This window comes from Doryrhamphus excisus, linkage group LG4 (genome assembly GCF_037039965.1).
Source record: "Doryrhamphus excisus strain RoL-2023G ecotype Guam linkage group LG4, RoL_Dexc_Guam_v1.1, whole genome shotgun sequence".
NCBI lineage: Eukaryota > Metazoa > Chordata > Actinopteri > Syngnathiformes > Syngnathidae > Doryrhamphus > Doryrhamphus excisus.
Genome location: NC_136360.1, coordinates 19,181,206 through 19,197,668, shown reverse-complemented (window position 1 = coordinate 19,197,668; position 16,463 = coordinate 19,181,206). Strand labels below are relative to the sequence as shown.

At 41.0% G+C, this 16,463-nt stretch overlaps 1 protein-coding gene across 9 annotated transcripts in view; it reads left to right on the top strand.

The window, feature by feature from the left end:
- Positions 1-16,463, top strand: part of ttll7 (tubulin tyrosine ligase-like family, member 7) — a 114,804-nt gene that overhangs the window by 65,584 nt on the left and 32,757 nt on the right. For all 9 annotated transcript variants that reach the window (XM_058072666.2, XM_078790330.1, XM_078790332.1 and 6 more), the window contains exons 16-18: positions 4,866-5,161; positions 7,131-7,265; positions 13,781-13,861. In XM_058072666.2, coding sequence (XP_057928649.2) covers positions 4,866-5,161; positions 7,131-7,265; positions 13,781-13,861 — 512 coding nt within the window. The remainder of the gene's footprint in view (positions 1-4,865; positions 5,162-7,130; positions 7,266-13,780; positions 13,862-16,463) is intronic.

Here is a 16,463-nt window from a genome sequence, read left to right as displayed (position 1 = left end):
TTTTTTTCTCATCAGAGTTGGACTTTTTTATATTAATATTTTGACCTTATTCTGTTAAAATTACAGCCGTTTTTTTTTAATTCTGCTGTTTTTTTTTATTTTCCAACTATTTGTTGGTACTACTTTTAAAATTTTCTCCTCGTAATTAAGACTTTTTTGCCATAATATTTTTCCTTTTTCTTTTGTCTGCATCCTAATTTTCTAAAAATTACAACTTCATTCATTGTTTGAGTTGATTTATTTTTCATGATATTGCAAATAATGTTTTAATGTTTAATATTTGAACTTTGATTCTAAAATGATTTTCCCTCATATTTGAAATTGTAAGTTGTAACTTTTTTCTTTGTTTTAACTTTATTCTTGTAAAATTACTGCTGATTCTTAGTTTTTGCTATTGTTAAAATATATTTTTTAGAATGTGCTGCAGGCCAATAAAAAAAAAATATTTAAAAAACAGCAGCGGCCTGCAAATGGTCACCCCTGATCTAGGGCCCAACTGATTGCTAGATTAATCAAAACTACAACTTCAGATTAATCGACCAAGAAAATAATTCTTAGCTGCAACCTTATAGTGTGTGCTGATGGAAACACTCTCTGCACAAGTTTGCCAATGAAGTAGTTTCATTGTGTTAACTACTGTACTTTTACTACTATCCTTCATGTTGCAGTCATTAGGAACTCGAACCTGTAACGGATGGATGGCATTTTGAATGTATCATTATAGAAGGAGGAAGGTTTGAATCCACTTTATAGAATACAAGTGGCACGATATGTGTGGCTCTTAGTTGTTGATATGGCAAATAAATTGCAAGTGTGCGTACGTACATAGTGTGCATAGGCACTTGTTGAAGCACTAGAAAGCACTCGAGGAGATGAAAGAGCGCAGTTCCTAAGAGTCGCAGGTGAAAGTAGCGTCAGAAATGTTCAAAACAAGGAATCTCATTGGAAGAAAAGTTTAGAAGAAGAAAAAAAAATTATTTGATCTTGAAACAACCTCAACTTTAATGCTGAAATGTTGCCTATTTATTAAACGACGCGTAGGCCACATGTATACGTACAGTGCATCCGGAAAGTATTCACAGCGCTTCACTTTTTCTACATTTTGTCATGTTACAGCCTCATTCCAAATTGTATTAAATTAATCTCTTACCTCAAAATTCTACACAAAATACTCCATTATGACAATGTGAAAAAGTTTTTTTTGGACTTTTTTTTTATTTATTAAAAATAGAAAACAAAAAAATCACATTTACATAAGTATTCACAGCCTTTGCCATGAAGCTCAAAATTGAGCTCAGGTGCGTCTTTTTTCCACTGATCATCCTTGAGATCTTTCTACAGCTTAATTGGAGTCCACCTGCAGTAAATTCAGTTGATTGGACATGATTTGGAAAGGCACACACCTGTCTATATAAGGTCCCACAGTTGACTGTGCATGTCAGAGCACAAACACCAAGCATGAAGTCAAAAGAACTGTCTGTAGACCTGCGAGACAGGATTGTCTTGAGGCACAAATCTGGGGAAGGATACAGAAAAAATTCTGCTGCTTTGAAGGTCCCAATGAGCACAGTGGCCTCCATTATTCGTAAATGGAAGACGTTTGGAACCACCAGGACTCTTCCTAGAGCTGGCCCGGCCTTCTAAACTGAGTGATCAGGGAAGAAGGGCCTTAGTCGGGGAGGTGACCAAGGCCCCGATGGTCACTCTGTCAGAGCTCCAGCGTTCCTCTGTGGAGAGAGGAGAGCCTTCCAGAAGGACAACCATCTCTGCAGCAATCCACCAATCAGGCCTGTATGGTAGAGTGGCCAGACGAAAGCCATCAGACCAGAGAATTTTGTTTCTCATGGTCTGAGAGTCATTCAGGTGCTTTTTGGCAAATTCCAGACGGGCTGCCATGTTCCTTTTACTAAGGAGTGGCTTTCGTCTGGCCACTCTACCATACAGGCCTGATTGGTGGATTGCTGCAGAGATGGTTGTCCTTCTGGAAGGCTCTCCTCTCTCCACAGAGGAATGCTGGAGCTCTGACAGAGTGACCATCGGGGCCTTGGTCACCTCCCCGACTAAGGCCCTTCTTCCCCGATCGCTCAGTTTAGAAGGCCGGCCAGCTCTAGGAAGAGTCCTGGTGGTTCCAAACGTCTTCCATTTACGAATAATGGAGGCCACTGTGCTCATTGGGACCTTCAAAGCAGCAGAAATTTTTCTGTATCCTTCCCCAGATTTGTGCCTCAAGACAATCCTGTCTCGCAGGTCTACAGACAGTTCTTTTGACTTCATGCTTGGTGTTTGTGCTCTGACATGCACAGTCAACTGTGGGACCTTATATAGACAGGTGTGTGCCTTTCCAAATCATGTCCAATCAACTGAATTTACTGCAGGTGGACTCCAATTAAGCTGTAGAAAGATCTCAAGAATGATCAGTGGAAAAAAGATGCACCTGAGCTCAATTTTGAGCTTCATGGCAAAGGCTGTGAATACTTATGTAAATGTGATTTTTTTGTTTTCTATTTTTAATAAATAAAAAAAAAGTCCAAAAAAAACTTTTTTTTTTTAGAATTTTGAGGTAAGAGATGAATTTAATTCAGTTTGGAATGAGGCTGTAACATGACAAAATGTAGAAAAAGTGAAGCGCTGTGAATACTTTCCGGATGCACTGTATATATATTAATATATGCCTAAATGTCTCTTGTATTTCAAATAGTAAAGACAGCACCTTTCATCACGGTCCGTATGTCGACCTTGTTGGAGCAGGAAGAAAAGGATCCGTGCATGAGCTTGCTGTGCTTGTCATGAAATAGCCGACAAAGCCGTGAAACATTTGGACTGTGAACGAGTGTGGACGTGGATGTGTGTACACGGAGACACAGCCACCCTGCCAAGCCCGACTCCACACCAAGCTATCAAAGGGCTGCAAGGACTAAGCCCCATCATGCGCTCGTTTGGCATGCATGCAAACCTTGGATGCCTCAACACACACACACACACACACAGCAAATATACAGCAAAGACGCACATATGTTGGCTGCGAGACAAGCTGGAGGAGTTTCAAGGGCGACAGAGAGTGTGGATTCGGTGTGTGCGAGATGCAAGCAGGTCAATTGTTAGGGCTTATGCGCCCCTAAAAAATACCATTGTTATTATTGTTACCGTGGAACCTTGGTTAGCATCATAGGTTCTAAAGGGTCTAACCATAAATAAATCCACTTCATCCACTCCAGACAGTCAAAAATCTTAACACAAAATATGTTTTATAGTTATGGTAATGGTAATGGTAAAATTTCATTTGAACATGCATCAGATTACAATTGAGTGCATCCCATAATCAGTTCACAGTTCCACATGTCCAAAAGGAGTAGGAAGAAGCAAAGCTTATTAAATCCTACCCCTCCATCTGGTACTTTTACAATCAGTAACTGTTACATTTGTTCACTTCCTGCTTTCCTAATATAGTTTAATGTTTTTTTGTTTTTTTTTTATTTTATAAATGTTTTTTGTTTTTTTATTTTATTAAATTTTATTTTTTTATTTTATTTTTTTACTGGTTCAAGGCTCTTCATCCTTGTATTTATCACCTGCTTGTATTGTTTCTTGAATTCGCTCATCGTTGTGCATTGTTATGCAATTATAGTTTTACATGCAGAATGGGATAAATGAACATTTAAAGGGTCCAGCGTTTACCACGCTTCTCGCCCGGGGTCAGCTGGGATTGTTATTGTTTATTACAGATCCCCATTGCTCCTCACTGAATGAAGACTATTCTTCCTGGGGTCCAAACAATTACATTTCAAACTTCAAACATAATACAATAAAAACAGTCATTACAATTAAATATAACTAAATGTAAACAAAAATGATCTGAGATGTAATGGAATACAACCCTTAAAATTAATGAGGCCAACCAGAAACAGAACAAAAATTATTCCAATTCACACACTTAGAATTTCAGAATAAATCAACCAACTAGAAACTGACTAACCCTAACCCTAACCCTAACCCTAAATATTGCTTCTCTTAATTTATTTTTTAATCTTGCTTTGTTATTTATCATGGTTAAATGTAGTGGAAACTTATTCCAATATCTTACTGCTCTGTACATTGTAGTCCTCTTTAATGCATTAGTTAGGATTCATTCATTCATCTCCAGAAGTGATGTAATCGGGGTGACACCGCTAAAGAAGAGTAAACAAACGCTTCTCGAGGTCGAGCGTCGACTTATTTCAGTGTATTTTTCATCAATATAGCAGTCATGGCAAAACATTGTGTTGCTGCTGGATGTTCATTTCCCAGTGACACTGTAAGTTGGTTTTGTCTTCCAAGAGAGGAAGGTTTAAGACTGAGGTAGGGAACCTACGGCTTGGGAGCCAGATATGGCTCTTTGGATGATTGCACCTGGCTTCCAAACACCCCTTAAAAGATTAAAAATGATAATATCTCACATGACTTTTACATTGATTGAAGACTCTTGTTGGAGGGCACGGCGAGGAGCAACGAGAGAGGATGGGAGGTGACACTATCTTTGCACTATGCGATTTTTTTTTCTTGTATTCAAGTGTTTCTTTATCAAATGGATACTTTAATTATTTAGCAGTTGGACTCAATTAAAAAATGCACGGTCAGTGAGTTAGTAACAAGGTTTGTCTACATACAGTATGTACTGGATAGATCTCTAATATAATTTATCTTTGTATTGAAATAAATGTCTGGTGTTTCCGAATACACCAGATGGAACCTGCGTACCAGTGGTACCTTAAAATTATTCTATTATTAAATTATGTTTTTAATTCATCTTCCAACCAACAGTACTGCACATTGTTTTTTTGCTGCACATCTCAAACTGACAGTTCCTGCACCTCCTTTTCCCCTCCCAGGCCGAATGCATTGGAAGCCAGCAGTCAAGCCGATGAAAACCGGTCCGGCCCCTTCCGCTTCCCCGACTCTCTCAGGCCCAATCAGGCGCTCCATCTCCTGTCCTCGTTCCATCGCTTCCCTCTCGTCGCCCAGTGAAGTGCGAGCTCTGTCCACAAGGCCCTCCCCCAATGTTCCTGTCATCACCACCCTTGTCCGGCCCAGCTCCGCCACGCTACGCTCTCACTCGCTGAGCCGCAGTGGCTCCGCCCACCGCGTGCCTCACAGCAACAGCTTGGGAACCATCCATGCCAGCATGGTAAGATTTCAGGCACGCACTCGCAACCTTTTTGATATTCCAAGCGGGATGAGGTGTCAGTCAAGAGGAAGTGGAGTAAATTCCCTTTCAGTTTGTCGGAATGTGGAAATCTTCCGCTCTGAGACTTTCTACTAAGTAATGTACTTTTCCTCCATTAAGCTTTCCAACCCACAATTCTTTGGATTTTTTCTTACTTTACAACTTTTCTATTGGAAAAAAAACTAGCGTCACGGCCAACTGTCCTCTGTGACAATGACTGTCTATTATGTTGCCATCTGTTGTTTAACGCCTGCCTCCTCCATTCGCCATCCTGCTGCACAATTGTGTTGGTACTGGCTGGAAAACGTAGACGCTCAAAAAGAAATGATGCTTTTCAGTAATATTGGGACTAACAATTCCTAGAGGTGGCCTATCTTGCTCGTTTCTGGGATTTTAAAGTAATATTGGATCCCAGCAGTGAACTAGCTCATTTATTCACTTTCTACCACTTATCCTCACGAGGGTCACAGGGGGTGCTGGAGCCTATCTCAGCTGTCTTCGGGCGAGAGGCGGGGTACATCCTGGACTGGTGGCCAGCCAATCACAGGGCACATATAGACAAATAACCATTCACACTCACATTCATACCTATGGACAATTTGGAGTCGCTAATTAACCTAGCATGTTTTTGGAATGTGGGAGGAAACCGGAGTACCCGGAGAAAACCCACGCATACACGGGGAGAACATGCAAACTCCACACAGAGATGGCCGAGGGGGTAATTGAACTCGGGTCTTCTAGCTGTGAGGCTGCGCGCTAACCACTTGTTCACCCTATAGCAAGCTTTGTTTCATGAAATATAACAACTTTTATAAAAAAAAATAAAAGTTGTGTAGAGGGTAAATCTGTATTCTTCTCCTTTTGGCTGTAACACTCGGATTCCACAGCCCCGATCTGGCCTAAAAATGTTTTATTTATGTTTTATTTCTGCTTATTATGGTAATGGTAATGGTTTAATTTCATTTGAACATGCATCAGATTACAATTGAGTGCATCCCATAATCAGTTCACAGTTCCACATGTCCAAAAAGAGTAGGAAGAAGCAAAGCTTATTAAATCCTACCCCTCCATCTGGTCCTTTTACAATCAGTAACTGTTACATTTGTTCACTTCCTGCTTTCCTAATATAGTTCAAGTTTTTTTGGGTTTTTTTTTTGTCACGTACCAAAGTATGAGGTGATATGACCATACAATGACATAATGGGTACCATAGTAACTGGCAATATAGTGATATATATAGTACATCATGAAACAAAGCAAACAAGCAAACATCATGAATTGGCTCATTGTTGTGCATTGTGTGAGTTCCTTACTCAATCCATTCCATAGTTTGATTTCACATACTGAAATGCTATTATTATGTCTACTATATTGGGTAATCTGAGTGTAAATGTGACTATAGGGGTGCTATTTCATGTCTAGAGGGCTCTAATAATGTAAATGAAGGTAGTAAACAGGTTTTCACCAAAAACTAATTTTTGCTTGATGGAAATTCACTTGTCTTGGTCGGGTCTGGAACAAGTTAAGCGTGATAAACGAGGGATTACTTTATTGTAGGTTTACCACGAGACGCATGCCGCACGTGAATGCGGCCAACGCTTCTTCCATCTTTGGTTGGCTGGAACCAAAGGGAAATGCCACCTCTCAAATAGTCCTGTAGTGACAATCAAAACAGAAGTATACAAATGGTTATATGCACCTTGTTAAAGGAAAGTGAAAGTGAAAAGAAGGGAAATTCAACATGTTATGATCAACACTCGGGCCAAGCCGCTTCTTGGGTTCTGCGTACGTCGTGCACGACTTTGTGTGGGTACATTTTGTGGGACTTGGGGTCCCACTTCCAATAAAAGTGGACTTAAAGCAAACCTGTATGCGGACCAAGTCCCTCCTTTGAATTTCATTCGACTTTCTCCTTTCTTACGGTGCTCAGGGAGATCCACTAATTAACCTGAGGAGTAAAGAGCAGGAGGCGGAACTCGTGCGTCAAACACTGATTGCGCTGATGGCCATGAGGATCCGATTTCCTGGCAAAACGGAGGAAGAGGCCGAGGCGGTGCTGGATGAGGTGGGTGTCTTTTCCAACTCTGACTATACTCGTGTCAGAATTTGAAGAAGCACAGAGTGTGTATGAAAGAGAAAAGATGGAAATAATAGGAAGTGTGTGGGAGTGAAGAAGAGCTCCAAGAGTGAATCCAGGCCCCCGTTTTTCTCCCACAAGCTCCTCTGTGGCCAGATGCTTCCCTGCACAATACCAAGCCTAACCTTCCATTGTCTTTGTACAGTGGTGCCATGTTTGCGTCTTTACCGAGTCCATACTGCTTTCTATCAATCACCGCCTTCCTGGCTTAAAGCGGAGCTGGACAAAGGCCACTTAGTGAAAAAGGAAAGGATGCAAGGGCCGCTCTGATATATATGCTAAGAATTAATATATATATATTTATACACTGGTGTTTGACGGGTACTATTTAGTGCAGCTGCCAGGTGACGACCTGTGAGGCGTCTTTGTCATAAACTACACACTCTCAGATATTTGTCTTCTTGTACAGTTGTGCATCGTTTTTCTGTCCTTGTTAGACCCAGTTTGTGCTGCTCTCTAAAGGGAGTAGTTAACAGCATGGTAAGAGATTTTAGTTTAGATTTTTAGATGGCTTTTCTAATCTATTAGCCTTATAAAATGATGAACTTGGATTAGCAGTCAAGTTTAGTTTAGTCTTGTATGTCCTATTTTGTCTTTCCTAATGTTTAAAATTGTATTTAGAAGGTGGTAAACAGGTTGTCTATGTCTTATATGTCATATTTTGTCTTATTATGTTGACTATATTGGGTAATTAACTTGGATTAGCAGCCATACCAGGAGATTGATGCAGAGGACTGACAGTTGTTGATAGTGGGCCTCTATGCAAAAATGTACATCCTTCTTTGAAAATCATCTGATTCATTTTATTTGTTTGTGAAATGGAAAAAACTGTGAGCGGTAGTATAATATATATATATATATATATATATATATACAGTAAAGTCTCGTTATATCGATATCGGTTATAACGAATTACTACTTATTACGATACTATTTTCATTTCCCGGCAAATTTCTAGTCTTTTATGATATAATTAGTTCCGTTAGTACGATACCCGGGTATTATGATAATCCGGTTACTACGATGCCCTTTTCATCTCCCGCCAGCCAATTTGGTCTGCTTATATCGATACAAAAGCAGCTTAAATCAATCTTTGCTTAAGGATTTCAATACCAAAAAAGAACATGGCGAACGGCTGCTTCCAGTCAACTTTATTTTTCACACTTCCACCACCAGAGCGCAGCACACACACCGATTCCCGCACTTCCTGGTTCACAGGTCATGCTCAACCCGCTCCACATAGCTGGCCAAACACATGCCTGCAACAGAAGAACCAACTGACATAGCATACACACCGATTCCAACGAAGACACAAGCGTTGCAAAGTGTTATGGAATTACGAGGTTACTTAGAGTCGAGAGAAAATGCATCAGATTGTTTAGAAATGTTAAACAATATTGAATCGTTTGTGTTAAAAGGTGAAAAGAGGAAGCAGAAGAAGATGGAAGATTTTTTAAAGTACGTATTGCAGAATAAGTACAATAATAGTAATGTAAACGTTGCAGTTTTTGTTTTCCATACATGTACTCATACATGTACTGAGTTGCAAAAGTGCGTTATGAAAATAATAAATGTTGAAAAAAAATGTGACCCATCTGACTTTAACCGAATTGTGTTATGTATATGAATGCAATCATTTTTTGCAACAATATTTATGGTTTTGTCTGCTGAAGGGTGAGGATTTTGCATTGGTTGAATTTTAGAAAAGAAATAGTCATTAAAAAAGTGTAAAGACGTTTTTATTTAATGCATTGAAGTGCCGAAGAACTGGAGTCTGAGGCGGAGTGTCGAATTTGGGAGAAAACTTTATTTTTTTGCCAACATTAACTTGCACTCTCTTGCTACGTAAAGGCATGAAAGACATGAAGGCCACAACAGGAAGCGGAAAACCCCCGTCCCTCGCGCCTACCCCTCCGGGTGGCAACACCTTCCCTATCAATAGTTCCGGGGTGAATTATGTCCCGGTAACCTATCATTACAGCGTAAGTTTATTTTTATTTACTGTAGTACACAATTTATTGTAGTACAAAAGCATGCTAGATACGCAATCCATGAACTCAAGGAGAAAATTACATGTCATATCAAAGATCCGCCCACTTTTAATGCAGTTCGGCGCAGGATCGGATATATGGATAGTCCGGTTATATCGGTATTTTTTCCGACTCCCGAGAATATCGATATAACGAGACTTTACTGTATATATATAGATCAATGATCAAAACTACATCAAACTACATCTTTGTCATATCGGTGAAAATTCACATTATTAATTTCAAAATCACTCTTTGCTCTTTTTCCCCACTATTTTTCTTTCTTAAATAATCTTTTCTTGTCTTGTTATAACTTAAAATACAGCCATATATATTTGTTTCTTTCTCATAATATGACAGCTATTTTTTCTTTAATATGTCAACCCTATGCTACTAAAATTTAATTATTTTTACTCATGTGTTTATTCTCGTAATGATTTTTTTGCATTATTTTTTTATATTCATATTTTTACATATATTTTTATTTTTACATTTTCTTATTAAATTACTGCTGATTTTCCATTTTTGCTGCTGCACTTTTCTCGTTAAATTATATTTTTAGAATGTGCCACAGGCCAATAAAAGAACAGGTACGGACCGAAAATGATTCCCTGGGCCCGCATTTTTCATGTTCTTATATTTTCATATTTTTTGGATACAAGTTGGTAAAAAATGATCCTCGGACGGATCCTTGCCGGAACTCTGTTTGAAACAACTTTGAAAATCCTTGAGAAGTATCGTGTCAACAGCACCTCGGTCCAATAAATATGCCTGGGAGTGCAATGAAAGCACCCATCTGTCTCATTTTCAGACTCAAACCCTCTTAAAAGGCATCGCTGTCCTCAGAACCAGCTGTCCGCTCAGCACCAAAGCCCCGGTGGTGCTGAAAAGACAGCCCGATGCCGGACTCTCCCCAACCTTCACGTACAAATTAGCAGCAAAACAACACGGTCAGTCGGTGAAATTTGTTCAGTGACTTATTTCAAGTCTAGTCTTGCAAAGCGTTTTGGGATGGGATATCATCTGGAAAGGTCAGACAAAGACAAGCGGACAAGGACATCTGAGCAACATTCCGTCAAAGTTAGAACTTGATAATGTACGCGGCTGCTGTGGCCTTTTGATGCTGATCACCGCTTAAATACGCAAATGCTTCTCTTCTGATTTGTTAGTATAGAGGTAGTTTCTCTGCACGGGCCGACCAAGTGTTTGTAGCGAGCATAAGTCAATGGACATTCGAAAACATTGCATTGCATGCAACATGTTTTTTTCAAATTAAAAAGTGAAAAAAACAGTTTAAAATAAATAAATATATATATATATATATATATATATATATATTTATAAATATATATTTTTTTTTAAACTGTTTTTTCACTTTTTACTTTTTTGTTAAAAAAAATCTATCTATCTATCTATATATATATATATATATATATATATAATATATTTTTAAGTTTCTCTCAATGTGGGATTCTTTAAAAAAATTAACACTGTTTTTGCTTGGTTGCTGTAATGTCAATGTACCCTCAGGCAAAGAGGAATTTAACATTTCCAGGCAATAGCTTGTATATTTTGAAAATAATAAAAATTATTTTTAATACATTTTAATTAATATTTAAATAAAAAAATTGTGACATTTTTTTGTAAATTTGTTATTTTTTTTTATTAAAACTGTTAACACTCTCAACAATAACTTTATTGCTGTATTACACTGGGGAACACAATTTTTTCAACTTTCTGTTGCATTGGATTTTTTAACTGATTTTGAATGATTTTTAGGCGCTGATTTCAAATCTGAAATTAGTTTTTCTCCATAAGCTCTAGTTTTCATGCAATTTGAGATAGATGAAATAGTCTAAATATATGAACTTACATAACCCAAATCTATGCGTTTTGAGATTATATACATAGATAGATTCTAATATTTTTATCATGCTTCTTTTTTCCCGGTCAAACATGGCTTCCTCATCAAGACATCACTGTAGAAACAAGCCTGATGCCTTCTGTTACATCTGTGGTTGCTACACACTCCATCATCAGAGACGTAACATATCCTTGTTTGTGAAGCGAGCCTACAAGGCTTATTTTGACGTTCATCTTGGTGACCAAGACAAGCCATGGGCTCCTCATGTTGTGTGCCACAATTGTGAGGAAATGCTCCGAAACTGGACCAAAGGAAAACGCAATGGTCTGCCTTTTGGAGTTCCAATGATTTGGCGAGAACCCACCAACCATGTGACTGATTGCTACTTTTGCATGGTAAACACAGCGGGTGTGGGCAAGAAAAACAGACATAAGATTGTATATCCGAACATTCCCTCAGCTATTCGGCCTGCTCTGCACTCTGAAGAAGTTCCTGTTCCAGTTTTCAAAGGTTTGCCTTCATTAAACGATAAAGACATTGGACATGATACGAACGAGGAAGACAGTTGAGACAATGAATTGCCAGAAACTGAGTGGGAACAATCCGAGGAATGTTCTTCAGAGACTGAATCTCCCCCAGTCCCCAAGCCTCTTCACCAAACTGAACTGAATGACTTAGTTCGGGATTTAGGTCTTTCAAAGAAAGCAGCTGAGCTTTTGGCATCAACATTACAAGGCAAAAATCTTGTTGATCACACTGTGATGTGTCATGTGTCAAGTGTCATATTACAGAAAGCGCGACCAGCTTTTTGTGACCTTCTTTTCTGAAGACAGTTTGTTTACTGCCATGATATCCCAGGTCTTCTCAAAGAACTGGGTGTTCCTCACTATGATCCAACTGAATGGCGGCTCTTTATAGACAGTTCTAAACGCAGTCTCAAGTGTGTTCTTTTGCATAATGGCAATGTTTACGGGGCATAAAATACTGTACTGACAGAAAGTGATAAGCGTTATTAGCTGTGATTGACTCTTATCTGAAGAACGTTGTAAATTATGCTTATCTCACGTTTCGATAAAGACTGTTTTCTGAGAAACGCTTCCAGAAAAACATATGGCACTTCTAACAATGGTGTACTTTAATCTAAAATCACATTTTAATGTTCTGTTTCTTTTGCCTTGTTAAATATACTGATTTGTGGCTGACATTGCAATATCCTATAATAATAATAATTTAATAATAATAATTTTAATAAAAATTAAAGATTGCATAAAATCTGTAGCTTGCAGAAAAAAACTAACTTCAGATTTGAACTCAGCACACTTAAATTGACTAAAAACAAGTCTTACTTTAAATGCAACATTTTGAGTGTTCCCCAGTGTTATCAATGTACCCTCAGCAGCATAAAGCATTTTTTTAGAAAGGAATTTTTGAGAAAAATGTATCCCACCTCTCCTTCAAAATCAGCAGGGATAGGCTCCAGCGTACTTCATGATATCACCAGAGAAACACACCTAAGGCTCTGTTCTCCGCCCGCACTTAGCATGAAAACAATCTTCGATGTTTGACGTCCCCCATGGTTTCAAGTTGAGATCAAGTTGTGCTAACGACGTGTGTGCCTGTTGGACTAATTACCTCCTTTGTCACACGCGCAAAAGCCGCTTTTGGTTGCAACCATTGAAAGGTGAAATGCATCAAGTGTGTTTTTTTATGCTTTAATTGAGGGTAATTTGTGTGCCTATTATAACCAACGTGACAAATGAGCACGCGGCTCACCAGACGAGGTGCAAACAGACTGGAAAGATTCAGTGAGCAAACATACTGTGTTTACTTGATACCTAAGCCCCGTGTCTCGGAAAACATGCAGGTTACTTTCAGTGTACACACGTGTACATATACTTTTCAGCATAACATATAACATATGTAAAATCTACCCAGTAAAATTTGAAATACTTTTCTAGTTTAAAATTCAAAGTTTACAGATAATTCAAATAGTTGATATCATAATTACATTCAATACAGTGAGCAAACATACTGTGTTTACTTGATACCTAAGCCCCGTGTCTCAGAAAACATGCAGGTTACTTTCAGTGTACACACGTGTATACTTTTCAGCATAACATATAACATATGTAAAATCTAACCAGTAAAATTTGAAATACTTTTCTAGTTTAAAATTCAAAGTTGACAGATAATTCAAATAGTTGATATCATAATTATATTCACTACGGCAATAAAGGTAAGTACACATGATAATATGTCAGTCAAAAATAACTAAATAGCATTCATTAGGACACACAGTTTCTGTATTACGTCCGGTTAGCATTCGCGATCAAACATTATCGATATACGAGAATTGAAAATGGTTACGCAAAAGACAATGCAGCCAATGTGAAGGCAACATTCAAAAGGTTTCAGCAACGGTTGCATTTTCCGATTCATCATGAAATAATAGTTGAAGAAACAGAAGTATATAAAACGGGCATTTTTATAGTGGAGTTCATGACAAGCAAAGCCATCAAACAATTGACTTTTTTTTTTTTACATAACAGATCCTTGACAACTGGAAGTACCATAAACCAAAGGTAGCCTCCTACTGGCTCGTGAAGCTGGACTCCACCAAACAACGGAAGGTAAGTGCAAGTATTCGCTTGATGCTCTTATGAGAATATCGCCTCCGGTTTTGCCTCATACAACATTCTTGATATTTGCAATTATGTGGATCTATTACATCGCTGCGTCTTGTGGTCAATGCATGCATAATTAAGAGCAGAACGCAAGAATATGCTCATTTAAATCAACAGCTGTATCAGGCTGAAAGGCTGTCGGCAGAGATGTGCTAATGCGGCCTAGATAGTCTCTTGGCGCTGAAAAGGGAAGCTAATGCCTCATGTTTAAACACACTATCACCAATGTCAACATAACAACATAACATCATGTATAGCACACGGCTAATGTACTGGACAGTATTTGTAGCTTACCTGTATAATCACCTATTTATACACTAGTAGAGTGTGGAGAAATAAAAAAAATGGGAACAGTTTTTATTTTTAGAAATACCTCTTTTTAAAATAAATATATTTAAGAATTAAAAATGAGCTATTTTTGGAGGAAAAACATATCCAATGAATAATATGGATATACACTACTGCTCAAAATTTTGGGATCACTTGTAAATGTCTTTGTTTTCCAAAGAAAAACACATTTTCATGCATTTCACAAACATTTTTTTTCCATTTCACAAACATTTGTATCAATTTCACAAACAATTAAAATGAATCAGATGATTTTCAAAGAAGGATGTACATTTTTGCATAGAGGCCTACTTGTCACGGTATGGCATGTCAATGTTGCGGTGCGACCCCAGGATGCAGAGAGCTGGACCAAATGCAGGTAAAATAATATTTATTCTCGCTATAATAGCAGCAGAAGAAAATGCAACTCAACTCGCTGACGGACAAACAACAATAATCCCACACAGGGAGAAGCACACACCTGAACTAAATAGACCAATACAAATTAGGGACAGGTGTGGATGAGTGAGGCAACCAAGGAAGACAGGGCAAAACAGGAAGTTAAATACAAAATAAGAGTCCAGAAAGGAAACCAAACAAACTGTCACGAGGGAACCCACACAGGGCGTGACAGTACACCCCCCTCAGGGACGGATCCCAGACGTCCAAGACAGTTAAAAGTCAAAAAGGGATGGGTGGTGGGGGGACCGGAGGTGGGTCGCCGACGGGACCCTTCAGGGGGTCGGCCGGGGCGGCAGGACTGGCGGAGCCAGCAAGACCCCTCCAAGTGATGGAGGGAATGGTTGGGTCGGTAAACACCCTCCGGGGGGCGCCCTCGACCAAGCGCCGCCCTGGGTGTAGAACCTGGGCTCCGGCAGAAAGTGTAGAAGCAGCAGGCGTCTGGCCCTGACGCGGCGACGGTGAAGCAGCAGGCGTCCGGCCCTGACGCGGCGACGGTGAAGCAGCAGGCGTCCGGCCCTGACGCGGCGACGGTGAAGCAGCAGGCGTCCGGCCCTGACGCGGCGACGGTGAAGCAGCAGGCGTCCGGCCCTGACGCGGCGACGGTGAAGCAGCAGGCGTCCGGCCCTGACGCGGCGACGGTGAAGCAGCAGGCGTCCGTCCCTGACGCGGCGACGGTGAAGCAGCAGGCGTCGTCCATGCCAGAGCCTTTCCATCTGACCAAGCCCTGCTGCTCGTCCTGCAGGTGGAGTGGGCTGTGCCTCCTCACTCCCCCAGCAGGTGGCGCCATCCCCCCCTCCATCGGCGGGCTGGGCTGTGCTTCCAGCATAGCCCAGCTGGTGGTACTAGCCCCCCCTCTCGAAGGCGGATCCCAGACGCCGTCATCAGAGGGAGCCGAAACCAGGGAAGGGAGGAGGGAGGCTTGGAGAAGGGTCACTGGCTCCTCCAGGTCAGCAGTCCCGGCTGCAGCCACTTGTTTGGGCTTGAAGCTGTGAGGCTTGGGCACAGGAGGAATCAGGGACACCGCGCAGCTTGGCATGGGAGCCGGGTCTTGGGAACCCCTGGGGTTGCGCGGCTTGGGGACTGGAGGAATCTGTGAGGCCACACAGCTTGGCGCGGGAGCCGGGTCTTGAGAACACCTGGGGCTGCGTGGCTTAGGGACTGGAGGAATCTGTGGAGTCACGCAGCTTGGCACGAGAGCCGGGGTTTGAGGAACCTTAAAGCTGCGTGGCTTGGGGACTGGAGGAATCTGTGAGGCAACGCAGCTTGGCACGGGAGCCGGGTCTTGAGAACACCTGGGGCTGCGTGGCTTGGGCACTGGAGAAATCTTTGACGCCACGCAGCTTGGCACGGGAGCCGGGTCTTGAGAACACCTGGGGCTGCGTGGCTTGGGAACTGGAGAAATCTGAGAGGCCACGCAGCTTGGCACGGGAGCCGGGTCTTGGGAACCCCAGGGGCTGCGTGGCTTGGGCACTGGAGGAATCTGTGATGCCACGCAGCTTGGCACGGGAGCCGGGTCTTGGAAACCCCTGGGGCTGCGTGGCTTGGGAACTGGAGGAATCTGTGACGCCACGCAGCTTGGCACGGGAGCCGGGTCTTGGGAACCCCAGAGGCCTCGTGGCTTGGGAACTGGAGAAATCTGTGACGCCACGCAGCTTGGCACGGGAGCCGGGTCTTGGAAACCCCTGGGGCTGCGTGGCTTGGGCACTGGAGGAATTCGGGATGCCTCGCCACTTGGCACGGAAGCCGTCGGGGAATGCAC